Below are 27,665 nucleotides of genomic sequence, written 5' to 3'. Positions count from 1 at the left end.
CCAGTAGTTTTCAATTTATACACTCCATTATTTAGCAGTCCGGCATGCTCTTTCTTAAAACTAGTCGCCGCATTTTAAACAGAAAATCATCCTTTAAACATTAAGCAGAGTCCATCGCAACAGATTTTCACATTTAACCATATCAGACTTTTGGAAGTTCTGCCCAGCAGATTACTTATGAATTTTGTAAAATGTTACAAATAACTTTAACTTTATGTCTACCGAAAGGGGGTTGATAAAACAGCTCTCAGCTACAAAACTATATAATATTAAATGAAACGTGTATGCACGCCATAAGTGTATATGGTAATAGAATGTATATATGAAATGTAACTATATATCAATTTGTTCCTTTCTTTTGCATGTGGAACTTAACTCATTTATGGAATTATTAAAACGCCTAATTTTAGCTTTAAAATAGCCAGAGTGTCAGTACTGTCGCTTTCCAATTTCAAACAGTGTGGCAGCACCGGCGATCAGCTGTGAGTAGCAACGCCAACGCGAATGATTCGTTTTTGCGGCAACGAGGAGGATTTGCGAAAATACCCAGGATCAGACTAACCCACTTGGCCAGCACAGCAGAACAGGATGTCCGACGACGACGAGGCGGGTGTCCACCGGCTGGAGGGCACCGCCGGCCAGGAGGAGCGTGGCGGCCTGGTAATCCGCAAGCCCAAGGACGCCAACCAAGCTAAGGGCGGTGGATTCAAGGTGCCGCAAGGCTCGCTACTGGGCCTGGACAAACTGGCGGCCAAGCGGCGCGCCGAGAAGGAACGGTCGGAGCGGCTGATCTCCTTCCAGGACAGCGAGTACGACGACACCGGCGCCGGCGGCGGCAGCTCCACGCCCCAGGCGTCCGCAGGAGCCTCCAGCGAGTTCGCCTTCAAGAAACCGGACACCAAGAGCTTCGAGAAGCTGCGTGGCCAGCTGCGCGAGCACAAGGACGAGACGCCCTCGCACACGGGCGGCGTTTCCGAGAAGGCCCGCGAGCGCCTTCGCGAGCACATCCAGCGGGACAAGGAGCGCGGCCGGCTGGCCAGCTCCTCCTCCTCAGGGGAGGGCAGGGACAGGGATCGCGATCGAGACCGTGATAGACGCAGGGATCGCGACAGAGAGCGAGACCGTGACCGCGACAGGCGCCGCCAAAGGGACAGGGGCAGGGAGCGCGACCGGCACCGCAGCCGCGACCGGGATCGAGATCGGTCCGTGTCCGAGCGCAGTGTCCACACGCCGCGAGAGCCGGGCACACCAGGCGGCAGCAGCAGCAGCGGCGTGTCCAACAGCTCCTGGGACGACGAGGACGGCGACGGCAGCCAGCGTAAGTCGGACTGGGACATGCCCACGCCGAGACGCCACGGAAGCCACTCCGGCGATTGGTCGGTGAGGAGCGGCGGCAGTCGGCGACATCAGAGCCGGCAGGACGACACGGCCCGTCCCACTCCAGCACATCGGTACAATCAGTGGGCCCACGACCGCAAGCGCAGTGGTGCCACGCCCTGGGGCGAGGATCCGGAGTCGCAGGACCTCTGGGAGGAGGAGCAGCGGCGCCTGGACCGCGAGTGGTACAACATCGACGAGGGCTACGACGACGAGAACAATCCTTTTGCCGGCACCAACTCCGAGTACTTCCGCAAGCGCGAGGAGCAGCTGGAGCAGAAGCGAACAAAGCGGATCAGCGCCCAGCAGCGGCAGAACAATCGGGACAACGAGCTGTGGGAGCGGAACCGCATGCTCACCTCCGGCGTGGTCACTTCGATCAGCGTGAACGACGACTTCGACGAGGAGGCGCTGGAGCGGGTTCATCTGCTGGTGCACCACATTATACCACCTTTCCTCGACGGCCGGATCGTGTTCACCAAGCAGCCGGAGCCGGTGGTGCCCGTGAAGGATCCCACCTCGGATATGGCGCTGCTGGCGCGGAAGGGCAGCGCCCTGGTGCGCACATATCGGGAGCAGAAGGAGCGCCGCAAGGCGCAGAAGAAGCATTGGGAACTGGGCGGCACCAAGCTGGGCAACATCATGGGTGTGCAGCGGCCGCAGGACGAGGAGGATGCCCGCTTCGACAAGGACAACGACACTGCCGACTACCGCAAGGACCAGAAGTTCGCGGACCACATGCGCGACCAGGAAACGGGCGGCACGAGCGACTTCTCGCGCAAGAAGACCATTTCGGAGCAGCGCCGCTTCCTGCCCGTGTTCGCCTCGCGCCAGGAGCTGCTCAACGTGATCCGGGAGAACTCGGTGATCATCATCGTGGGCGAGACGGGCAGCGGAAAGACCACGCAGCTCACCCAGTATCTGCACGAGGATGGGTACAGCCAGCGGGGCATGATTGGGTGCACCCAGCCGCGTCGAGTGGCCGCCATGTCGGTGGCCAAGCGCGTCTCCGACGAGATGGACACCCAGCTGGGTAGGCAATTCCCATTAGGATTGTATCTTAATCGTTTAGTATTTTTGATTGTCCAAGTGTTCGGTTAATTTTCTTTTAAATTTAACCAAAAGAAATGTCAGTCAAGCATTTGTCATAAGTTTTTTTGTGCCTAAGTTTGTTTTACTACATGATATCTATGACTATTGGCTAAACCATTGATCAACTAATTCAGACTCCTTCGTTTTCCAGGCGAGGACGTGGGCTACGCCATCCGATTCGAGGACTGCACCTCGGAGCGCACGGTCATCAAGTACATGACGGACGGTATCCTGCTGCGCGAGAGTCTGCGCGACCCGGAACTGGACAGCTACGCGGCCATCATCATGGACGAGGCCCACGAGCGGTCGCTCTCCACGGACGTGCTCTTCGGACTGCTGCGGGAGGTGAGTTTCTGACCATTCTATTTAATCCTTCCCTCCGGCGTTTCCACTTCCCAATTATCCGTTTAACCCAAAGATTGGTAGCGTTTGCTTATCAATTCAAATGAATCACTTTTACGTTGCAAAAACAATTTACTTGTTTAACTTGGGACTTCTAAAATAAAATATTTAACCAAGGGTTGTTAAATAGTCTGATTAAACTGACATATTTTCCCGAAATCTTCTTGGCTGATTGCATGCACCCAATTTATTGTACGTCAGATAATTTCCGTACATATATTTTCTCAATTTAAAAACCCATCGTTTTTTCTTAACCTTCCCCAAATTTTAACAATTTCAATCTTTTCCTTCAAATGTATCTAAGGCACTTAAATATATATGCTAATTTCCTGGACCGTTAAATTGTTTCCAGTGTATTACAGACTTCTGATCAATTGTATAATGCCGTACCCTTCACTTCTACGTGCTAGCTTTTATTGTATTTACTTTGCTGTACCTTAAATATTAGCTCAATGTGTTATATTTTCCGTTCAATAGACAACACAAACCGGGCAATGAAACCATTTTGATGGCAATATATCTTTTAATAAGCAAGAAAGATTCAAGTTTTTTCTCAAAAATATTTTTTCATTTTGTATGCAAAAGTCAAATATTTGTCTGTATTTTTATCTTTTTGGAAATCACTGCTTGACTTTATTATTTTTGGCTTAATTTGACACTGTCTGCCTTATCTTCTTGAGTAGAAAGGTATGTAGGATTGATAAAACTAAAAATGGGTCGGTCAAAATGAAATAATTCAATTGATTTTGAAGGTGATACTTTTATCTAATTGATTATAAGAGGTATTCTATCGTAAGCAATGTCAAGGTGTGTACAGAAGTATTATTTAATGATTTTGAAGCGATCAATTTAATAGCTCGTTAAAGTATAATTCAAACACTACAAAAGACAAAGACCCAACTTGATAGTATCCTGAAACTTAAGACGAATATTTACCTGTTATTGACCTGTTTCCTTTACAAGGTAGAAAATCCCAATTTCCCATTTAAACTTGTTGCATTTTGTTGTATCCGTTGGTAAACATTTAATAATAATATCAATATAAAGCATTTTACAAACGTTTCATATTCAAATTTCCTCACATTGTCGAAATGTATATAAGACTACTATAAATATTTTATAAATTGCTTAAAAAAGACAAAACTTAAACAAAATAAGTAATAATGTATATAATGTATATGTATAGCTTACGAACTAGCGTTCATTTTTTTTAGGTTTTGTAAATTTTTTGTGGGTTGCATCCTCTTTTTGATTACGTATGTGGAGAGTCCATAGTGCGTCCAGTTTCCCTATGTACAAAAATATTTATCGGCAACTATATAGCTGCCATTTTTGCTTGGATACTCTGTTTCTGTTACTGTTTTTCTTTCAGTGTGGTTTCGGTTCTGAGTCGCCGTCGTCGTCCTCGTTTGTCGGTCATGTAGAGCTAAATACATAACGAAACATTTCGAATGTTTTGATTGTTTTTACAATGCTAAATTATTATGCTTGCAACGTAGAGTTTTCGCTAAATTTGTTTGCCCATTTGTGGGTTTCTCTTAAATACGCTTAAATAACAAAGAAAACAAAAATTGTTGCCTTGCATATGCTTGCCATTCACAATGTATAAATATAATAATGTATACGTATTTTAATCACATGAAAACAAAAAAATTAGGACAAAAAAAAAACAAACAAATATTTAATAAGTCTTTTCGAATTTCACAGTGTGTGTGTGTCTCTCTCTCTCGTTCTGTGTCATATACACAATTGTAAATACAAAAGTATTTGATAAATTGTAGCTCGAGTTGCAACAGCTATACAATCATGGGCGGGAGTGTAGTGTAGTGTAGAGTGATTTGGTAGGCCATGTTTCTTGCTTTGCTCTGGCCTCGCCTCGCCTCATTCCATACCATTCCATTTAATTTGATTTCATTTAATTGATTTTTTAATACTGCCAAAAAGCCCTCGCCCTGATCTAAATTTTCTTGGCTCTCTTTGCACTTAATACGTATATTTGCATTTGGTTTTTTTCCACTGCCCTTGGCGTTCTTAAGCCATAAATTATCTTATCATCCGAATTTACTTTAATACTTGTTTGCTGTGTAAAATCGGTGGAACGCCAGCAGCAGTAGCAGTAGGCAAGGTATTCCCCTATTTCTTTTCTTGAATAGAATTTGGAAAATCAAAGGATTTGGTTCTCTAGTTACTTTGAGTGGGAATAGCATTTCTGCCGATTATTGAGCACCAGCAGCATGCCCGCATTCATGCCCACGCTGCCCCATTTCACGCACTCCGACATCTGCAATATAGATTCACTTTTAAGACACAGGGTACAAACAGGAATACGTACGTCTCAGGTTGCGATGAAGGCGGTTTTGCCGGAATGAGATAGCCGGAATAAGTGCCGGAATTAGAATTAGAAGAGATGTGTGCCCAATGCAGCCCGGGCCCGTTTCCGATCTTCATTTTCGCCAATAATTTCGCTTTTCATTCGCATTCCGCAAGATTCTCCAGTACAATTTGCCAGACATTGAGCTTGCTAAACAGAAACTCAACGCATTTGGCTTTGAATCCGGAAAATCTAACTGAAAGTGGTTGAAAAAGAAAATCAAGCAAAGTCTTGACGAAATCGAAAACCAAAATACAGGCCCCGACTTTCGGTTGCACATTAATTAACATTCAACATTAAATGGGCAGTTTGCAGTCTCACAGAAATAAATATATATAGATATATACACAGAAAGTAATGCTTTTCGGTACTGTAGAAGATGATCGTTTTTTCGAACGAATTATATGTGGGGTAGTGTGGTTGGATGCGTTTTGAGTTTCTACAGGTTAAATTGTGTGGAAATTACTCTGGGTTAGCATCTTCTTTTCTTCACTTTTTCTCTGGCGAATATTGGATATGAGCAAAGCAAGCATGATTCAGTGGTTTGATGATGGTGGTTAAATATATAGGGCCCTAGAAAAGTTAATGGTTCTGTTTTTCTGGTTCCCTCAGTACGTTTTTAGTCCACTTTTTTTTCGTGCATGCGTAGTTCTGAGTATATGGTTTGGTCAGTGTGTGTGTTTTTGTGTTTTTACATAGCTTTTTTTTTTTTTTTTTTTTTTAGCTTTTTGCTGCTGCTGCAACTACAACAATCAATGCATGTGGGTGGGCGGAGGATTGGGTTGGGCTTGGATTGGATTGGATTGGTAGGAGCAGGATTAGGAGTTGGCGAGGTGGGAGTGGCAAATTTTGGTTTCTGTGTCGCGGTGCTTCATTCGCTTTTTGCTCTGGGCCTTTCGCTTTTCGGCTTCCGGCTGGCTCCGCTTATCAATTGATCAGGTGCAGCAGCACGTGATTGGCACTCGTCGTTACCTGTCGCTTCCGCAGATCCTGCTGACGACTTCCATATCGACACCAGTACACGAAGTGCTTGTTGTTGTTCCACAGACTCTGCTTGGCCTTGCGCGCCACCGACACCTGCGAATATCCGGAAAGGGTTAATCATTTGACTTGTTCCAATGTAATTTTATCGACTCTCAGAAGTTCTTCTCACAAAACTATACTAGATCAAGATTAAAAACAAAATGTTAATACAAATTGTAAAGTACATTACACACTTTCGGCTTTTACATGTTCTATAATACATTTCAAGGCAATAAATTTAATTTAAATTTCTTTAAAAGTGGTTTACATTATAATAATAGGTATAACAACCTGCTAAAATGTGTTAAGAACATTCAAAACGTTTTTATATTTTATTGCTTGCATTCCTTTCATATTATTTTTATGCATTCTATGACTAATACCCCCAACTTCTGAGTTTCCATTTGAACCCTTCTTTATTTATCGATTTCCTCTCACCTGATTGCGAATGTCCTTTTCGTTGTGCGGCACCTTTTCCTTGTCGGCGAAGTTGTTGATGCGCAACTCCCATCCATGACTCCAAATATCCGCAAGTTGCATCTTGATTAGTTTGTATGTGCCATTCTCACGTATTTTCACAGAAAATATCTCAATGGTCTCGGGCTTGGGCTTATTGTCTGAAATCAGAGATCAAGAGAAACAAAATTAGCCTACGTGCATTTCCATTAACATCAATTCAGGCAATTCGGAATGTTTCCCTGGCAATTTACCAGAACCCCACGAACAGGTGGACCCCATTGCAATGCATTTGTATGTGCATACAAACAATTCAGTTAATAATAAAATCAATTGATTTTGATTTTTGATCATCGATCGAAAGATGTTGCACAGACCCATATTGAATACTGATAAACTGTGAAGAACAAGGTGGAAAAATATACCTTTCAATAATAGGATGCTCTTCATAAATCCTATTACTAGTTTTAGTATATCAAGTCCCCAATAATGAATACCCATGGTATAAATACGAGTACTATGTTCATTTTCTCGTCATGCCTAGGCACCTCTAGGAACTCCTCGTTCGGGAATCGAGTGACATAATGGCTAGCACTGGCAACCAGGATGGTCATGAGTGACTGTTGTTTGCGCAATTCGTTATAGCATTTGTGATTTAATGACTGCCATGCAATAATTAGCACTCCTTGGTATTTTACACTCAGCCGCCTCTGCTTCTTCCTGCTCTAATGGTATTTTTTTGGCCTAATATATTTGGACGTTCATTTGTTGCCATGTCCAACCAATTTGCAGGCATTTAAAATTGTTTAGAGCCTTTTTGTGGGTGGTGGGTGATGGGTGGCAGTGGCTGACTGAATGAGTTGTTTGATTGCTGTTTGCCTATATCGCTTGTGCCAGTCATTTTGTAAGCTAATTCCCATTATTTCACTAATTGCATTCAATTTTTTCCCCCTGGACTCTAAGCGTGAAATTTAGAGTAGCAAAAAATGTGAATGCAATTCCAATGAGCTCACGCTGATCCAATTAGTAATATAGCTTCTAATAGGTAGTATGTACATATGTATATGAAATCATAAATTAGTAATATCACTTATAATTTTATATTTAAATAACATATCCATGCACTTATTGTAATTCAAAATAAATGTTTTATAATCTAAGTGATAACAAACAGACATTTATCACTTATTTAATTAAAATATTTAATCTTCCTCTAAATGCATTAAATGCGAAATGAATGGTTTCATTATTTGAATGATCACTGTACTCTCAAGTGTGCACACTTTTTTCCCCATGGATCATTGAACGCTGTGTGGAGCAGAAAAAGCTGTGTCACCTGTCTTGCCCAAGAGCCCCTCAATATATTTATGGATTTAATGCATATTTGCTTTTCTGTAACGCTCTCTAATGCAAGATAATCAATCAAACTTGATACTGGCCGAGAAGTGGGTGTGTGATTGTCGTACGTGTCATGGGGCCATTGTAAATATCGTTGATAAGCACGCATGCGCAATGCCCAGCGATTTCCACAGCCATTTTCCCCCACTCTTTGGGGACATATGCACATACCATACACATAGTATGTATAATCGGACAAGTGCGAGTAATTCGCCTTTGGATAGTAATCACTGGCTGGCCAAGTGCCATGGAAACCGATTAGCGCCAGAATGCAGCGCTTTATTGATTGGACTGAGCCCTATTTGTCGCCCAGAAAAGCTCCCATTATCACAAATATTTGCATATGTGCTTGCACATTTCTACACACAAATCGGGTTAAAATAATGGCACTGAGGTCAAGGTAAATCGAAAGTGTGTGTCCCCTAGCAACTCACTTTGAAATATTCAGATTCTTAGACCTTTTATGGCGAAATCAATCAAGTAGCCCAATCTGTCATTGTCATTTTTTTTTTATCAAAATCATTATTTCTTAGGTAACCATACGCAGGTGTAGATTCGGAATTATTTTAGATAGCACTCTTTGCCTCAATAATATTTAATAATTTTAATAAAGATCCTTAATTTGTACTTATGAGAACAAATTTCCAAAAAAAAAAGAAAGAACAGAATTTTCACATAAACTTGATAAGTGAATAATGTTAAATCATGATGAATTCCATAAATGGATATGTAGATAATGGTGTCTCAATAATACATAATGAACTTTTGAATATGTCTTATTAAAATTAAAAGGATACAAATATTGATATTTAATCATAAGTAAAATTAGAAATTGAACTATCATAATATATTTCATGTGTATTTAACAAACCAAAATGATATTTTTGTGGCTTTTGGTGTTCCATATATACATATGTATGCTATATACACATATATATGGTAGTCGCAGCACGTGTGGTGGGTTATTGGCCGGCACACGAGATGCAACAGTCGTGTGCGCGTGGTGAGTTTTTGGCCATGCACCAAAGCCCCAACTCAACAAACGCACAGTAAAGACCCGACTAAGCAAACATTATAATAAATTATTTGTTCACTATTTTTTTTATCTTTTTTCTTATTTTGTTTTTTTTTCCACTTCAGTTTTATATTCCGTTCCTTTTGTTTTGAACTTCGCTTTCGGGTTCTTGCAGTTCAAAATTTTAAAAATGTTCTAGCAGCTGTCTGCGCAGCAATGTGAATGGCCCCTCTGCCGACGTCGACTGCGCTGCCAATGGCGCATTTGATAAGCTCGTTGTTGTTGTTCCTCTTGGATTCTCTTTGCGATTAGATAAAACAACGCGGGTGTACGTGTGTGTACGCCGTAGCTAGTGCGCATGTGTGTGATGTTTGTTTATTGAATGACATTCTACAATTCCGACATTCACCCAAAAACCCGAACCCATAGATTAGCTTAATGATTCTCTGACGTCCGAAAATTTGTGATTAATCATCAACTGTAAAGTTGTGCACTAAATTTAAACCCTCTTGGAGAAGAAACTACATCGGAGATTCCTCATTTTCCAAGGCATATAAAACTCACTCCAAGTGTCAACAACTGAGCAAACAAAGCCTAATTTTAAACAAAGTAATAGGTAAAATTAAAATAGGCCAATAACAAACAAGCACATATGACTGGGAATTTCTTATTATTCTTTGGTTCAAAAATTACCCGAGTTAGATCAATAAAAATCTTTAGATTTGCGTCAATAAATAAAAATAATATTTGTGTTTGCTAAATTAAATTTATTGTACTATATCTGTTCATAACCCAAATCTTCTTATCGTGGTAAAATTATTTGCCACACAAAGGGGAACATTTTAAAAAAATTAAACAAATCGCAACTGACGCTTTCGGGGGATAAACATTTATTCTAAAAGGGCATTAGTCAACCATAATTAAAGATAACGAATCCCAAACCACAAAAGTAAATCAGAATGAAATATAAAGTCCCACTAACACTTGCTGCCTATAAAAATGCATGTGATCAACAAGTCTAAACTAAAGCTATTTGCTTGTATTGCAACATTTGCACGCATTAATGATATTACACAATCACTCAAATAATATCAAATCCTATAGATATATTTCATCAATGCGTGTAATAGATAAGTCTATCATATGCAGATTTCGTCAGAATTCGTTTTTATAAGTGTTACATCAAAAATCACTTCTATTCGAATGACAACTTGTTATCCCACTTTTTCTGTGGCTTACAGCTGGTGTTCACTGTATTTCACTGCACACTGCTCGCTGCACAGAAAAAAATCTATAAAGTCTTTAAATCATCTCTATGACGATAGACTTAATATTAATATTATTTTTCTATCCAAAAGATATGAAAACTGTAAATATCAATTTGACCTGCGCATTTGTTAGATAAAGTGCGTTTGTTAGTTTTTGAGTGCGTTTTCTACTTGTTTTTTTTTTTATATCAAATGTTAATTTTTTATCAAAAATATATGAGCTGCTGTTTTTATTTTCTCGGTGTGTTTTTGCACTCACCTTTGGCCAACTTGTAGATTGAGATTTTCTATCGAGCTGCTGTCTTTTCTCGATTTAATGTTACTTATGGAAAAGATACATTTGAAAAATGTGAACAGATGGGTTGGTACTCACCTTTGGCCACCTTGCAGAGGACGATGCCATACCAGGATGCCACTGGCGTCTCGTTTTCGTCCTGCGTCTCGAGGAAGCTGCTCCCGTTGCGCGGAATGACCAGCCGCTGGTGGGATTGGGACTGGGATTGGGTTTGGGGTGGTGGGTTGAGCGGTTGATTGGTCAGCGGACAGTCGATCTCCTCCAGGGCGTCGACGTCGCCATCATCGCCATCGCCGGAGGCGGCGGCAGCTGCTGCCGCTGCTGCACTGGCCGCAGCTGCTTCCGCGGCGGCGCTGCTCCGGATCTCGACCACGAATCCGCACTCGACGACGGCGCAAAAGATGCGCTGCTCCTCGGGCTTGAACCACTTGGATTCGCGCAGCTTCTGGACGGCCACGCTGCTGCCGAAGGTGGCTCCAACGATGCCACCGCCACTACCGACCTTGTGGTGGGCGTTGGGCGGCAGGAGCCGGTGGGTGGGATTCTGCTGCTGCTGCAGTGGCGGTGGCCAATTGGAGGTGGGCGAACTGGGTGCCGACTGCGAATAGCCGCCGGCAGGTGGCGCAACCGCCGCCGCCGGTTGGTTGTTGTGACCCTGCAGTGGCCACCACTTCAGCGAACTAACAAAGCTGTTTGAACGGTTCATTGTAGGCGTGGCGGCTGTGGGCGTAGACGTGCGCGTGGGCGTAGACGCCCAACTTTCACTCAAAAAAAATTGAAATTCACTTTTCCGCGCGTTTTCCGGAAAAACGTCTTTGTGTTTTATCTGTTTTTTTTTTTTATGTCGGTTTTGGCGTTCGCTCCAATTCGCTCTGTTTATTTACGCTGCTTCGATTCGCTTCTTTTTCTGGCTTTTCTTTTACGGTTTCTTGTTTCGGTTGCCTTCTCGGTTTAAGTTTCAGTTTGTTTGCTGCGTTTTTTTTGTTTCTGATACTGTTTCTGGCTTTTCGTGTTTTTCGCTTCTGCTTTTCAGATATTTTTCGCCTTATCCGCTCGTCGGTTCGCTTTTTTACGAATAAAATTGTTTTCGGGCCACTCGTCTTATTTATAAGCTCTGCCCAAGCTCTGCCGACGCGCTGCCGACGCAAGATGAAAAAAACAGCGGGAGAGCTAGTTTGTACCCAACTCTCTCATGAGAATATTTTCACCATACCATACTAAACGAAAAAAATCAATTGTTCCTCTCTGCCACTGTTAGTTGTATCTTAACATTAATGTTAAAGCCGCTCAATTTCTCTCTCGTATCTCTCCAATGTTGAATTTCTCTACAGCACAGTGGTAAAATGTGCAACTTTGTGGAATAAATATAAAAGATTATTAAAAATTGGTCAAATCATCTCCAATCACCTTTTATTTAAAACAATTTTAAGTTAATAGTTTTGATTATGACTGACTGAAAAAGATGAGAAACGTCAATACTTCTTTGAACCAGAATAAAAACTGCAATTTGTATTTTAAAAGTAGTTGATACAAAATTTAGATTTCTAAAATGTAGATAAATGCTCAAAGGAATTAACTTGGGGCAAAAAAAACGTTACCTGAAAATGTAGTCGCAAAAACAGAGAGATACTTAAATTCATACCTGTTTACAGCTTAAACACTAAAAGCTAGGCTAAGTAATCACTAAGCAAATTACTCTAGAAATATAAGTAATTATTTTGTGAGTATAATTGTGCTTTTAGTTATTATTTTTTTATTGTTCAAAGTGTGAGCCCCATTAAAAAACTTGTTAATTAACGAACGATTGTTGTTATTCAAGGAAACGTTCCGAGCTATTCGGTTTCAAAATGTTGACCTAAGAGTTTTTATTTGCACCTATGGCTGCCAAACCACTGTCCACTGTAATAGCCAATTCACATTACAGTCGATTAAAAACATGAAATTCATGTTTACATTGCCACCATTGGTGTCTCCTTTCACACAAATTGGAAATTAACTTGCATTGATCAGTTTTACAATATCAATATGGCAAAGTTGTGAAAAAACCCATTTTGGAGACAAACTTTTGTTTGTAATTTGATCGACAATGGGCTTTAGTTGGCAAAATAATGGCAAAAAGTTTATGTTAATAATCAGCAATACAAAATATTAACATATTTCCTCAGAATTAAAAAAAATCAAAAACGCTGCTATTTTTTCGCCAAGTTTTTCGAATACAAAAAACAATATTGATGCGAATAGTTATAAAATTCGGACACTCAAGACACTTGGTCTAAAGATAAATAAACGGAGAGCGAGATTATTTATAACGAAAGCCGGTTTTCGGAGAGGGAGAGAATACTCGTTTGGGGCTCTTTTGGGGCTTTTGAACTGTGGTGAGTTTGGCATTCCACTTATGCAGTCTTCCCACTCTTTTTGCCATGCATATTATCTATATAAATTATGTACTCCACGCCGATTAAGCTCATAATTTTCGATCCTTAAAGGGATCGGTGGGGGCTATCCTTCGTGCCGCAACCAACGCTCTGCGATTTATGGTCCCCGATTCTAATCATTATTGGGGTTTTCGTCAACGTCGCAGTTATTTGTCACGAACCCAGAACACTATTAGCACCCACTGAACCGATTCGCTGATACGTCATACCAACCAGCTGAGTTGATTGATGTGGATGAAGGCGTTTATGGCTTATTGGTTAATGGTTTGTTTTCGACTCGGTTCCAACTATCGATTATTGCCAGATCCCTAGGACATGTGATCGACCACAGGTAGCCCTCGTCAACTTGGGCAACTTGCAGGTTTTTGATTTTTCGAAAACCAGAGAAATCACATTAGTATTAAGTTTTAAACTTATTCAAATATGGCTAAAAAGCTTCATCTGTTTATGTTTAAGATGGCCTAAGGTTTAAAATTAGATACGAGAAATGTGAGATGGTCGGTTTTGCCCCACTCTCTCATAAATAGGCTAAAACTCCCAATACCACATTTCAAAAAATCTTCATCGAAAAAAATGTTAACTAAGTTGTATTACCTTTTTGTTCCTACTTCTGCTTTTTAGTTTTTTTAACTTAATAAAATAATGATTACCCCCAACAAATTAATACTTAGAAAAAAATTATAAAATTTCATTATGCATTTACGCAATTAATCGGCTTTGACAAATAAAGGACCGAAATAAAAGAACAGCGAGAAAATAAATGATTGATACAGAAATTGCGAATTTCGGAGCACCTAAAAATAAAATCGTGCGCTTCGAAAATGGGAGCACGGATGATATTTGTATTTATAGAAACGCTAGAATATTTTGCCTTTGCAAATATTTAATGGTGACGTGCTTGGTTGGTTGTATTAAATTGCCGTTGACGTATCCCAATCCAAAAATTGGATATCAATTCAAAGAAAATGTACTACTAATTTCTGGGATTGACATTTTTGTCTAGATCAAATTTATAATAAAGTGTCATTAAGGGGGCATATTGAATTTTTAAAGTAACTAAACTAAACTTCTAGTAACTGACTTTTAATTACCTTGCACTTTCTGCTGAAATTAAACCCAGCAAGAGTCAACAAACCACTCTCATTAGTTAACGAGCTTTTCCCCAACCAAGCTCCTTTGTTTTTTCTCTATTTGCTATCGTATTATCAGATGGCCAAAGACCTTGTGCCCCCCACTAACTATCGCGGCCCCTAACTAGTGCACCTACTACACGAAGGAGAAAATGTGGCATTTTTATACCCATTACTCTAACTCTACGAGTTAGGGAATGCTTTAAATAAGTATTCTTAAAATATATAAAATACAAAAATAACTAAGAATTGAAATTATCCTAGTTAAAGCCAAGGTATTCCAAAAATAACTGATTTTCTGTTTAATATGCAACTAACATTTGCATATTAAGTTTTAGTTTAAGGTCTTTTTGGTTTATTAATGGTCTAACAATAATAATTTAAGGTATAATTTTTCTCAGTGTATTACTAGCAATTTCCAATACTACATCCAGCGAATCGATATCGTCTATGAATCGGGTGCGGCGCCTGCGGGGAAACTTGTTGATAAAAACGACAAGTTGGAAACTTTTCGTAGTGACGTAGTAAAGTTTTATTTCTCGTACCTACTTTTTTGATGTTTTTCAGTGCTTTTTTTTTAAGAAGTGCGTGTGTGCGTTGGCTCACGTACTTCGGATTCGGATTCGGATTCGGTATCGGGGTTCCATTTGACTTTGGGGTCCGTTCCGAGGGGAAGGAGAAGTGCAGTCGACTCGGCAGCCAAATAAAAAAAACTCATTTGACCCATTGCCGCTGCCAAAGCTTCTTTAAACTGGGCCAAGCACCCAGAATCGCCAGCTGAGGCAACAGAATTGGTGAATGTTTCGGGTCAGCTCTTTTCAAATAGCTTTTTGGGGCACGGTATTGCCGGTTTCTCATTAATTTACCTTATTATTTGTAAGATATACATATGGTAAATATAGCAGGTAGATGGCAATTGCATTGAAGGTATTAGAACTTTAATGATGAGCACTACATTTAGATAATAATAGAGTAGTGTAATGTGAGTTTAATATTTACACAGCAGTTTTCTCTTCTTGCTACCCAATCGATATCATGATGGAAATAGCCATTTCCCTTATTACTTTAACCAAACAAACTACTCTTAAAGATTTGCTGATAATAGGTAATTTTATACCTGCTAAAAATATGAATGAAATTTGTTCTATGTTTAGCACAGCTATCTTTAAAATGTTTGCCAAAGAACTTATCATTCGTTGTTATTTAATCGACACCATCATTTAGAAGAACTTTAAATACGTTGCTTTCAAGGTTTTAATATTGCTAACTTGTAAAAGACATAATAAATAATTGTTGGAAAAAATGTTAAAACTTTGAACTTTTTCAATTATTTTCTTTAAATTAACTAGTATTGTTTGAATAAAAAACATATTTCCGTCAAAGAAAAGATATCTTAGTTGAAATAGGTCAATTGATACTAAATTAAGAGCATAGAATGTTCGACTTGGTCTCGTATTTGTTTTATTTTTCGTGTCTTGTTTTCATTTCAAGTTTTCATTTACTCTTTTTACGGTCGGCGTCTCGTTGCTGTCAGCTAAAAATAGATTTTGCAACTCGCTGTTTTTGTTGTTGATTGTTTGCTGTTGTTGTTGATTTTTCTCCATATCTATTTATAGTTTTTAACCTTGGCTGTCGTCGGAAAACGTAGTGGAGAATCAAAGATTGGGGAGGGTGGGAAATAGGGGGTGGCCCGTCCGCATTGTTATTGCCTATTGCCGGAATGTTCTGAGCGTCTAATTAGCGAAGCCGGTCCAGCTCAACATAGGTATAGTTTTGCTCAAAATAACAACATTATAATATCTATAGGTATGCCAAATATCAAACAATTTCCTTTAGCCTTGCAGCTCAAATAAATAAGTCGCAGTTAGTATGTAGCTTTTCTGATTTATTATCTTTTTTGTAACGTTCCACAGATTTTTGGCCTAATTAAAATACTAATACTAATACACAAAGATTGTGAATCAATCAACCAGATTTTTCATATTATTGTTGTTAGAAAGATACTTCTTGAGTGCTATTTTTGTGACCGCAACTGTGCCCATTCCCCTGCCAGCCACCTGCAGTTTATCTAATTGCACTGCAAATTGCTTATATTTATGTACCTTGCAGACTTGTTTCGTTATTGTTGTTCTTGTTGAAAATTGCGCAATTAAATTGAAAACGTTGAGTGCGTGTGTGTAGGTCAGTGCCTCTTAGAAGAAGATACTGTTTTGCCAAAAAACAATCTCAATCAAAACCATAAAAAACCGCTTTTGTATTCGCAAACTATTTATGAACTAAAATACAAGCAGGCTTGCACACTCTTACATAGTTCCAAATTAAATGGTTTTTAAATTATTCAATTAAAACTAGAATTCTTTACATTTTTATCAATTTTATTTGAGTAAATTAAAGAAAGGTTTTTAATCTCTACCTCGAGTTCTTGAGTCTGCTTTTCTCGACCTCAACTTTTTTTAATATGTGTGCCAAACTTAAGTATTTTTTTACACATTCATACTCACGATTTGAGTACTAATTTTAAGTGAGAGTTGATAAGATTGCAACTACTTAAACGGGAAATATGTTAAACATTTTCTTTATGTGTCACAAGTAACAACTATATGTATAGGGTATTTAAGCCATCTCACGTTTTCCTCCTTCTATTTGTTTATTCTCTTTCATGTGACACATTTGCCGCTACTGTCTCTAATTTATTTTAAGTGTTTGTGTGCTGGTTTTCAGATTTTTAGTACTTAAATTGAGTCTTATGTGCGTATTTAAAGTGCGATTCGATAAGATTACAGTTACTCATAACGGCGATGATTATGCATTTTCAGTTTTCCGTGTCTAAAAGCAAGTACATTTATTTTTAAAAAGGGTATTTTGGCGCCAGTTTAAATTTGTTTTGAAATTTTTCATACATAGTTGCGCTTTTCTCTTGCGTTCGCCTGTGGTCGGCATAACCACCTGAGCTACCCGAACCACCTGTATTTGTTTACCTTTGTCTTGCCTCGTCGTCGGTGCAAATGCACGGGGCTTCCGATTCGGGTTGCATAAATAATTAAAAATGAATGAATATCGAATAAATAAAACTGTCATCTCCGCTTAGTTGGAGCTTAGCCCAGTGACAAATGGAATCCGCATACGTGCGCCAATCTATCCGTCTAGTTTGGAACCCAAACTCACATACCCGTAGTATCTATGTATCTATGTATCCAAATACATATGAATTTGTCGCGAATGTGTATTTGCATGTGGAGTATCTGTGGCAACGAAACTCGTTTCGTTTCGTTTGGGAACTTGGGACTTAAAGTCTTCGTTTTGCGCATTTTACCGGCAAATGCCTTCGCAATCTAGTAATATCCAGACTTTGCACTTCTGTCAGCGCTGTTTCCGTTTCGCTATACTTTATTTTACTATATTCTACCCTATTTTACTTTATTCCACTCTTTCTCTATTCTTCTATATTGTATTCTAATATACTACTTTATTCTGCCACATTTTATTTTTTTATTAGTACATTTTTTTTGTTTTGACTCCCTTCCTACACAGAAAAAAAATTATTACGAATTTAAAATCAATTCTTTTTTTTTTAAAGACTACCCAATAAAAATGACTAGAAATGCACTAAATGTACTGCGGAAAATGGTGGGTGTTATGAATTATAATGGGGTTGGCTATTGCTTGAAACAATTTATTTAGCATAATTCGTAAATCTGAAACTATTATGTTCATAGCAGTACTTTTGTAACATATTTTTTCCTTGTGTGATCTTGTGGCTTGTGGGAGGTTTCGTGTGTGATTGGATGGTTGGATTGAAGAATGTATGGATGGATAGATGGATGAATGGATGGATGGATGGATGGCTGGCGCTTTCAGAGGGCGACAATCCAAAGTTCAAGCCAGCGACCCTTTGATAGATAAAAGTAAACAGGCGAACCGGAGCGGGAAAAATACCAAAGAGGAGACAAAAGAACCGGAGAAAGGGAGGATGAGGATGGGGATGGGGATGGGGATGGGGATGAGCATGGGGATAAAGGTACGAGCGAAAAACACTTTCAATTGAGTGCCTGTCTAGTTGTTCTGTCAACGTGAACAACACAACACAACACGACACAACAACAGCATTCACAATGCCCCAGGTCAAAGCTTGAAAGCTTATTTGATCAAAATACAAAATTGTTTGCACTCAGCTGGAATTCCTCAAAAGACATTAACAGACAAACAAAAAGTAAATTCCCGATACTTGTAGCGTAAAAGTATGTAGCAGGTAGAGGTATTTCTAGCCTTATGAAGTCGAAGTGATTTCACCATCCCTATATAAACCAAGGGATATCCAGAATTCTCAAAGCTATCTCACATCATAACTTTATAAGAAAAATATACCAATTTTTATGTGGATGAGTAATTCATTTCAGTTCCTATTATTATTTGCAAAATGGACCAATAGAACTGCACGTGATCTAGCCACCTGTTGAACATATAGATATATCTGGATTTGGGATTCTAGAGTTAAAGCCTCCGCCCGCTTTTCCGCCCTTCTGCCCATCCTCTGCCAGCATTCGGCGGCGCCTTTTTCGATTTTTTTTTTGTTTTGACGGCTATTTTCAGACATTTTATGGTCATGCAAACGAGGCACGAGCACAAAAAACAAAGTGAAATAAAAGACAATACAGACGGATTAATAAAAATATGCTAAAAGTTGTCGCTCAATTTGTGTTTTTGTTTTCGGTTATTTTAACAGCCGCCAGGAAGACAGAGCCGCTTCCTACTGTAATGCGAGGGGGGACATTCGTAGGGCGGAAGGACCAGCCGAACAGCTGTTCGAGACTCAAGAAAGAAAAACATAATCAAGCAACTACACTTTTCTTTTTATTATAACTTATTTCTTTATTGCTACCGATTAGGAAACCTTCTTTTTTATTGTAAATAGAAATTTATAGTAAGAGAAATAGTTTTGAAATTAAAAGTGTAAGTCTACATTTTTTTATGTGTGTAGATTTTAATTTTATTTCGCCGGCTGTATTTTGCTCTCGTTTTCTCTATATTATGCTTTACTCTCGGAAACTCTTTTCCACTCTCTTCGCACTTCTCTTTTTTTTCTCTTGCTGGTTACAGTGTATTCACCTTCGCCATCTGCAAATTAAAGAAAAGTTGGTTTTTGTTATTTAATTTTCCGTTTTTGCACATAACTTGTTTGCGGAGCTTAGTGCAAAAACAAAACAGCAAAAAAAATAAAATGTAAATTCGGTTCGTGTCTGTTTCGATATTTATTCATTGAAATGTGTTAACTTGCAAATTCTGTTGGCAGTTTTTGAATATTCGCCGTTTGTTTTCGGCTTGCAAATTTTTGCTTGTTTTGTTTACATCGTGCGCTTCGCTCTGTTTATTTGTTGTGCTCGTAGTTTTTGCCAAAAAGCCATAAACTGCTCTCTACTACGTCACACATACACATGTGCGATTGTTGATGCCGCCACACCTCCAAAACAACAAAAGCAACTCAAACTCACCACACTGCAAAACTCGCTTCTCTCGCTTGACGTCTCTCTCTTTTCACACACCCCTTTCCGCCCCTTTTATCCAGCCCCCTTTCCTAGTTTTTTTTTACTCTCGAAATCTGCTATTCTTTAGTGTTAAATCTATGTAAAGATTTGATTTTCACCTTCCTAAAAAAAAAAGGTTTTTAGGATTCCTCAAATATGTCTTTATTTGAATCTTAGTGTTGGAATCGAATTTTTATTAATTTTGTTCAGTTTTTTCTCTAACAGATTTCGTACGCCACATGTTTAATTTAAAAACAACAAAGAAAATATGTTTTTTAGGACTCCCGACTTGGATTATACGTATTTATTTTATTCGATCTTTACCGAATTCTGACCAAAATTATAATACCCCCGCCAAGGTATAAAAATAAACAAACATGAGAGGCAATTAGAAATCGGACTGCATATATTGGCACATTGTACAACCATCCGTATCGAGTGTATGTTTCGAGTCTCGCCGGGATCAGTGGAACTGAGGTTCATCAGACCCGCATAACTCACTCGCCACCCACCGATGTTCAAATTCGCATCCAGCAACCTCGGCAAAAATCATTTCTGCCTCAATGCAAACGCTCGGTAAATTGCATCTGCGGCATTTTTAATTACCAACATACAAACGCTCGTACAGTTGTAATTTATATCGGCGTATTGCCACGCATAGACATACTATATACACACACGATTCTGTTGGCGCCAGGAAAGCGTTTTTCCCATCTCGACAAGGTTTCTCTATATGTTTTGGGGGCTAGTGCCAGACTTTCGTGAGGCTAGACCCATGGAGGCCAAACAGACTGAGTAATAACGTCTATCCTCCGACTAATCGGTGATTCATCAATCAAAATATTGATGCCGCAGAACTGATCGATTTTGGGGTCTAAGATAAACATGTTTATAAAGTGGGTCTTTAAAAATCTATAATTTTAGTATTATAAACTAAATATTTTTAAAGTGGTTTCTCAATAGTAGACATATATACACATTTTTTACTGAAGAAGAATTAAATCTATAATCATCGTAAATTTTTCTATATATCGAACTTAATACCCTTTATCTTACAAGTGCACTTTTATATATATAGATAACACCATCCTTCATCGCATTTGGGGTCTTGTATTTGTGCTCACATGCTTGTTTACCATTCCGATCGTTTTGTAGATGCAAATGGATTGTTGTCATCGTCAAAACTTTTTGGCAACATGCCTATGAAAAATAAAATAAAATTATTTCATTTAAATTCGTGGCATTTTTGATTGACAGAAGTGCATGCAATTTCCTACTCAATATCACATCGGCGAATATATATATTTTCAATCCCATATTGATGTGTTATTCGTTCCTTTCCTTTTGTTTATATTGCCGTGGTTCTGTTTTCATGTTGATTAAGTGGCAATCGAGAATATTTAAGGGCATTATCTGCTCGAATTATATTTCGTTTTCTCGCAAGCTTCCTGTTTCTATAATAAGATCATGTGCAAATGAGCCATATATGTATATGGGATATACTGGCGGTTTATTGTTGTGAGTGCACCTTCTTGAAATTGGAGGAAAGTGCATTCGATTATTTTAATTAAAGCTCATAACACTGAACTTGAGTGGTCTTATCGGGATCTAAAATTGTGGAACCCACACTAATACCGTCTAGAAATAAAGGTGGCGCTCTAGCTGATATTATTTTACGACTTCAATCGAATTAGTCCCAATATCAGTTTGTGTACGAGTACAATATACTACTCATGCAGATATAGAATAAAGCTCGTGATCTTAGTCAGTTAGTCGGGTTAGTCACCAGTCGATGCGACTGGTGAAATAATGCTTATAGCTTGGGAAAACGATCCGTAACGCCCGTTATCTATCTGGTGCTAAGATCCTAAAAGAAACGGAAAGTTCTCTCTGGGTGAGTAAGAAATCGGGGGTACGTGCATCTGTATATTTGCACTCCTAATCCCCCTAGCATTATCAGTTGGCCTAAATCGCACATTCATGCAAAAGTCTATATAAGTCTATAGTTTAAGTTGGTTGAATATTTTTACAATACATTATATATACTCCAACCTGATTAGCGGGGGAGGGGTCGTAAAACACATGACCACAGAGACGTTAGTTTAATCAACGACCTTGAGATAGTGATTGGGAAGTGAGATAAAAGACAATTCAACGACTTCGTCCGGAAATAAGGACTTTTAGATAGTGGAATTCGCAAAATAGAAGTGCAGCTGTTCGGCTATTGTAAACTAAATAATAACCTTGTACTTGTAGAGTAAGGTCTAAAACAAGAGACCTTTAAACAAAGTATAAAACCGGTAACGATTTTCAACCCCATTAGCGTAAATTTAAACCAATACTACCATGTTTATTGTATTTTATCGGTTGTAGAGTTCCATTTATCAATACTGCCAGTGATGGAAAATCTATGAACAATTATTATCATGGTGGTAGCTTTCTTAGTTACTACTGTAAAAGAAATAAACACTCTGTAAATGACACTAAGATATTATGATAGTGTACAGCAATACCATTCCTTTATATAACTTAAGGTACAGGAGAATATGATATCTACAAGTGCTATTTTCTTCGCTTATATTTCATATTAGCGTATGAGCACTGTACCGGTTATTCCCCTCATTATGATATTGCGATTGTGATTATTTTATGGTGATTTATATCCGTGCAATATTCATTGAAGAAATTTGCTTATATTGCCAAATGAGCGATAAGCGTCCATCTATGTAGATATATGTATAAACAAGTGTACATATATATTGCAGTGACTATCGTAAACGCCCACGTGACGTCATCTGCTGAGATAATGGAACCGATGCACGATTGCGATATGTTACCATTACCTTCCCTCCGGATCTCTCTTCTATAACCCATCCGCCAGCATCATAAATATTGCGCACACACAAACCAACGACTATATACGTATGCCCATATGTGTATCATGTGCATGCAGATAAGCTGCATAATAAACCGCATTACGAGTGGGTTGCAAATCGTGGAAATGTGGGTGGTGGGTGGTGTTGGGCTGAGCAGGCGAGCAATTCGAAAGTTCTTCTAATGCGCAGTTTGCTTGCCATTCGATTTTGGATTGGATTGTAATCGGCATTGAGCTGAATATTGGATAAGGTCGCCCGAAAGCAGTGAAATATCTACTGATTACTAAATTATATACACTATTTCACTGATTCTAAATTGTTTTTTTTTATATCATATAAAATTTTTTTTATTTCTACTGCTTCAAAGTTTTTGCCTCTGAGTCATGTCTTAACTGAAGTTGATTTATTTGAAGGGATGAAAACCCTTCATGGTTCTTTTTTTTGTTTTGGTTTTTTTTTTTCACTACACCATTTCGCACTTCGTTCATTTCTGCAAAAAGAAAAAATATTATTTGAAAGCGTCAACATTTTCAAACTAGTAGTAGGAATGGATTATCTTGGAATATTGTCCTTAAAAACAGTATAAGTATTATTACTAAAGTAAATATTAACTTAAACAAAATAAACGAGACAAGAATCGAGTTCGTACTCAAATGTTGGTTTAATATCATAGTTAAGGGGAGCCCCTCAAAAATATCAGATGAAATCCCTTGGGCTCCGATTTGAAACCGATTTGCTTGGGTTCATTATAATATTTATTTAAAAGTGCCTACGTGTGTGTTGGCACGTCCGCCGCAAACTCACCTCATTCCATCTCACCCCCCACCAAAACCGTAACCCCAACCCCGTGGGACAAGGGAATCCACCACGAGCCGACTCGAACACGAAGTTTATAAACCCGATTGGTCTCGTTGGCTCTCTTCTCTTCTCGATTATCCTTTTGTTGTGGTGAGCTGAGTGCTCTCTCAGTCGTCCTGGTTTCACCTTCACCTCCAGCTAACATGTGGAGGCAGGAGTCGCCCAACGAAATTTCGAGAAAATCTCGTAGAATCTCGGGTCTTTCGATATCCCCATTACTTGTAAAGTTCGAGGGGATATTGTTTCCTTAACCACTTTGCTTATTCTATAATTGTGTATTTCAATTATAAAAAAAAGTTACAAGGATATATGCATATGTATGCTATGGAATACTTGTTTTTCGTTCTGTTGATTGAATATATATTTTTTATACTTTCAAACCTATTAAGTTAAAACGCATCTTTTGAAGATGCACTTTATACACAATAGTTTAGAACTGAATCAAAAATAAATTGGGTTTTTTTGTTTTGTTTTCTTTTTGGTGTAAAGGATATCTTCTAGACGAAATGATTAACATTTTTAGGGCGCCTGGCCAGAGAGACGCCTTGACCCACTGAAGGGTCATCGACTGCAGAGCAAAGCTCGACGGGATGTGGGTCACATTTGTAACCGTTAGCCGCGCTATCTGACCCCCACTGTTCCATTAAAATAGCCCCCTACAGAGAAGAAATAATAATAACCTTAGCTTTTAGTAAGATTGCATTAAATAAGAAATACAAACAAAATTACATAAAAAAACATCCCCTGCTTAATTCAAAATTTTAAAGACTAACTAACACTAACACTAACACTGAATTCTAAACACTGACTAAACATTTTACTTTCCTTTTAGATTGTGGCCCGGCGACATGACCTGAAGCTGATCGTGACCTCCGCCACTATGGACTCGAGCAAGTTCGCGACCTTCTTTGGGAATGTGCCCACGTTCACCATACCCGGAAGGACCTTTCCCGTGGACGTGATGTTTAGCAAGAACACCTGCGAGGACTATGTGGAATCGGCGGTGAAGCAGGCGCTGCAGGTGCACCTCACGCCCAACGAGGGCGACATGCTCATCTTCATGCCCGGTCAGGAGGACATCGAGGTGACGTGCGAGGTGCTGGAGGAGCGTCTGGCGGAGATCGACAATGCGCCGTTGCTGAGCATCCTGCCCATTTACTCGCAGCTGCCGTCTGATCTGCAGGCCAAGATCTTCCAGAAGTCCGGCGACGGAGTGCGCAAGTGCGTGGTGGCCACCAATATAGCGGAGACCTCGCTTACAGTCGACGGCATCATCTACGTCATCGACTCCGGCTACTGCAAGCTGAAGGTCTACAATCCGCGCATCGGCATGGACGCCCTGCAGATCTATCCCATTTCGCAGGCCAATGCCAACCAGCGGAGTGGTCGAGCCGGACGTACAGGACCCGGTCAGGCCTTCCGGCTCTACACTCAGCGCCAGTACAAGGACGAACTGCTGGCCCTCACCGTTCCAGAGATTCAGCGCACCAATCTGGCCAACACGGTGCTGCTTCTCAAGTCACTGGGCGTCGTCGACCTGCTGCAGTTCCACTTTATGGACCCGCCGCCCCAGGACAACATCCTCAACTCGCTGTACCAGCTGTGGATCCTCGGAGCCCTCGACCACACGGGCGCCCTCACCACACTGGGCCGCCAGATGGCCGAGTTCCCGCTGGACCCGCCCCAGTGCCAGATGCTCATCGTCGCCTGTCGCATTCAGTGCAGCGCCGAGGTCCTGATTATAGGTAAATACTTTTCTTATTTAATTTATGTCCTATTTTGATTTTAGTTTACTTTTATATAAATTGGTAACCTATAGTTAAAACTAAGTTCTAACATATATGGATGGAGCTTTAAGTAGGGACCTACGTCAGTTTTAAATCTATTTAGATGTCATATTTGTAAATTAAACATCTAACATCTAAAACATCATTACATTAAAACTCAAAAATAGTAGCCCATTTAATAAAGTGTAATTTAATTTTAAATGGGACATTTTGTATATTACTTTAAAACCACTCACCAAATATAAAACATAACTTGCTGCACCTCCAACAAAAGTCACTGATCATGAATCTGTTTTTTTTTCTTATACCCCACAGTTTCCATGTTGTCCGTGCCCTCGATCTTCTACCGACCTAAGGGCCGCGAGGAGGAGGCGGATGGGGTGCGCGAGAAGTTCCAAGTGCCTGAGTCCGACCACCTGACCTACCTCAATGTGTACCAGCAGTGGCGCCAGAACAAGTAAGTCAGCGCAGTACATCCAATCCCGGCCAGAAATCACTAATAATCTTCACTTACAGCTACAGCTCGTCGTGGTGCAACGAGCACTTCATCCACATCAAGGCGATGCGCAAGGTGCGCGAGGTGCGGCAGCAGCTGAAGGACATCATGACGCAGCAGAATCTGAGCGTGAAGAGCTGCGGCACCGACTGGGACATTGTGCGCAAGTGCATCTGCTCGGCGTACTTCTACCAGGCCGCAAGGCTCAAGGGCATCGGCGAGTACGTGAATTTGCGTACGGGCATGCCCTGCCACCTGCATCCCACGTCCGCGCTGTACGGCCTGGGCACCACGCCCGATTATGTCGTCTACCACGAGCTGATCATGACCGCCAAGGAGTACATGCAGTGCGCCACCGCCGTCGACGGCTACTGGCTGGCGGAGCTGGGTCCCATGTTCTTCTCCGTCAAGGAGTCCGGGCGCAGCGGACGGGAGAAAAAGAAACAGGCGGCCGAGCATCTCAAGGAGATGGAGGAGCAGATGCTTAAAGCCCAGCACGAGATGGAGGAGCGCAAGCAGCAGGCGGCCGATCGGGAGGAGCAGCTGGCCGCCAAGCAGGAGATCGCCACCCCGGGCAATGCCACGCCCCGTCGCACGCCGGCCAGGATCGGCCTCTGAGATTTGTATCTGTGTGTTCGTTTATTCGTTCTGTTCATATATAAGTTCAACGATTTTTTTTTTGCTATACACACCCTAATAAAGAATCATTATAAACTGAAGACAGAAGAGAAAGAAACTCAATTGGCTCCGCACAGCTCCACTCTCTACACGGATGCACTTGTTGTCCTCCAGTCGGTGGCTCTCACTGCAGGAGCACTCGCCCCAATTGCAGAACATGGGTGCCGGTGCTGTGGCATTGGCCTCCTTCAGGAGGGACTTCATCCGGCACTGGCCATCGTGGAGGCAGAGTGCTCCGAAAGGCACGATGGGTTCGCAGACGATCCGTTCCCGTTGGTCCTCCTCCGCCGTATCCTCCTTGGCCTCCTCGTTGGCTACCCTTTTGGGGTAGTGAGAAGGGCGACAGCCGCAAATGTGATCCTGGCACTGGCCTCCTGCTCCCAGCTTCACCTTGCACTGTGCACTATGCTCGCAGCTGCCACCATATCCGGAACCCGTCACGCACTTGGTCATGTTGTGGTTGTGCACATAGCTGGCGGCACAACCGCAGTTCTTCACTTTGGTCAGGCAAAGGGAGGCTCCGCAGCTCCCACAATCCTTGTCCTCGCTGCATCTTGATTCTGCCAAGATAGAGATATCGAGATAAATTAAGTTTCCGTGAAATCAATACACTTGTACGATTTCTCCCAGTGTACTCACGTAGCACGGCAAGGCAACGTCCCTCGTGGAGCTCGAACTGGTCATTGCAGAGGCACTGACCGCCGGAGCACGAGCTGAACCTGTCCGCCAGTTGGCATTGTCCCTGGAACTCGCATCTTCCGCCCGGAGCGATAGCCTCCTTCAGACAGCGCCGGCGGTCGCCGCTGGGCACATGGCCCGCGGAGCAGAGGCACTGCTCCCACCGGTGATGGCAGTTGGCATCCGGCATCGGGCAGGGACAGGAGCCGCCAATGATGTTGGTCAGTTTCTCCTCCACCGGCGAGCAGGCCACCCGCTCGTTGGAGCCACGTGCCGTGCAGATGCAGGCCATGTCCAGGCAGCGGCCACGCTCGAATTGCGCGCACTGTGCGTCCGAGCTGCAGGACAGCTCCAGCAGATCCTGCGCCCGGACAGCTTCTGGAAGTCTAGCCAGCAGCAGAAGGATCCAGCCATGCATCAGTTGCATTTTTCAATTCGGTTTAATACGGTTAGTTCACGTTGACCGACTGCAAAACCGTTACTTACGATCCGGCATAAGCTCGGGTTG

The 27,665-nt window shown here is 40.9% G+C and overlaps 3 protein-coding genes across 4 annotated transcripts; 1 reads left to right on the top strand and 2 right to left on the bottom strand.

The window, feature by feature from the left end:
* Nucleotides 1–483: 483 nt before the first annotated feature.
* On the top strand, nucleotides 484–26,520 carry LOC108045286 (pre-mRNA-splicing factor ATP-dependent RNA helicase PRP16). Its single transcript, XM_044461430.1, has 5 exons — nucleotides 484–2,410; nucleotides 2,621–2,814; nucleotides 24,351–25,263; nucleotides 25,621–25,762; nucleotides 25,822–26,520. Exons 1-5 carry the CDS (start codon nucleotides 589–591, stop codon nucleotides 26,417–26,419), a joined length of 3,669 nt encoding a protein of 1,222 aa, XP_044317365.1. The 5' UTR covers nucleotides 484–588; the 3' UTR covers nucleotides 26,420–26,520.
* LOC108039272 lies at nucleotides 3,871–11,763 on the bottom strand. 2 transcript variants are annotated; one of them, XM_017116201.2, is made up of 4 exons: nucleotides 10,776–11,763; nucleotides 6,704–6,882; nucleotides 6,215–6,319; nucleotides 3,871–5,152 (listed from the first exon to the last, which is right to left on the bottom strand). In XM_017116201.2, the coding sequence occupies exons 1-4, from the start codon at nucleotides 11,401–11,403 to the stop codon at nucleotides 5,057–5,059; spliced, it is 1,008 nt and encodes a 335-aa protein (XP_016971690.1). In that variant the 5' UTR covers nucleotides 11,404–11,763; the 3' UTR covers nucleotides 3,871–5,056. The 2 variants fall into 2 exon arrangements, with proteins under 2 accessions (XP_016971690.1, XP_016971689.1); XM_017116200.2 differs by having other exon boundaries at nucleotides 5,039–5,438.
* On the bottom strand, nucleotides 26,422–27,665 carry LOC108045287. Its single transcript, XM_017124566.2, has 2 exons — nucleotides 27,119–27,665; nucleotides 26,422–27,039 (listed from the first exon to the last, which is right to left on the bottom strand). The coding sequence occupies exons 1-2, from the start codon at nucleotides 27,582–27,584 to the stop codon at nucleotides 26,495–26,497; spliced, it is 1,011 nt and encodes a 336-aa protein (XP_016980055.1). The 5' UTR covers nucleotides 27,585–27,665; the 3' UTR covers nucleotides 26,422–26,494.

Source organism: Drosophila rhopaloa, unplaced genomic scaffold (genome assembly GCF_018152115.1).
Source record: "Drosophila rhopaloa isolate 14029-0021.01 unplaced genomic scaffold, ASM1815211v1 contig_3, whole genome shotgun sequence".
Classification (NCBI taxonomy): domain Eukaryota; kingdom Metazoa; phylum Arthropoda; class Insecta; order Diptera; family Drosophilidae; genus Drosophila; species Drosophila rhopaloa.
This window is presented reverse-complemented; position numbering and strand designations above follow the sequence as displayed.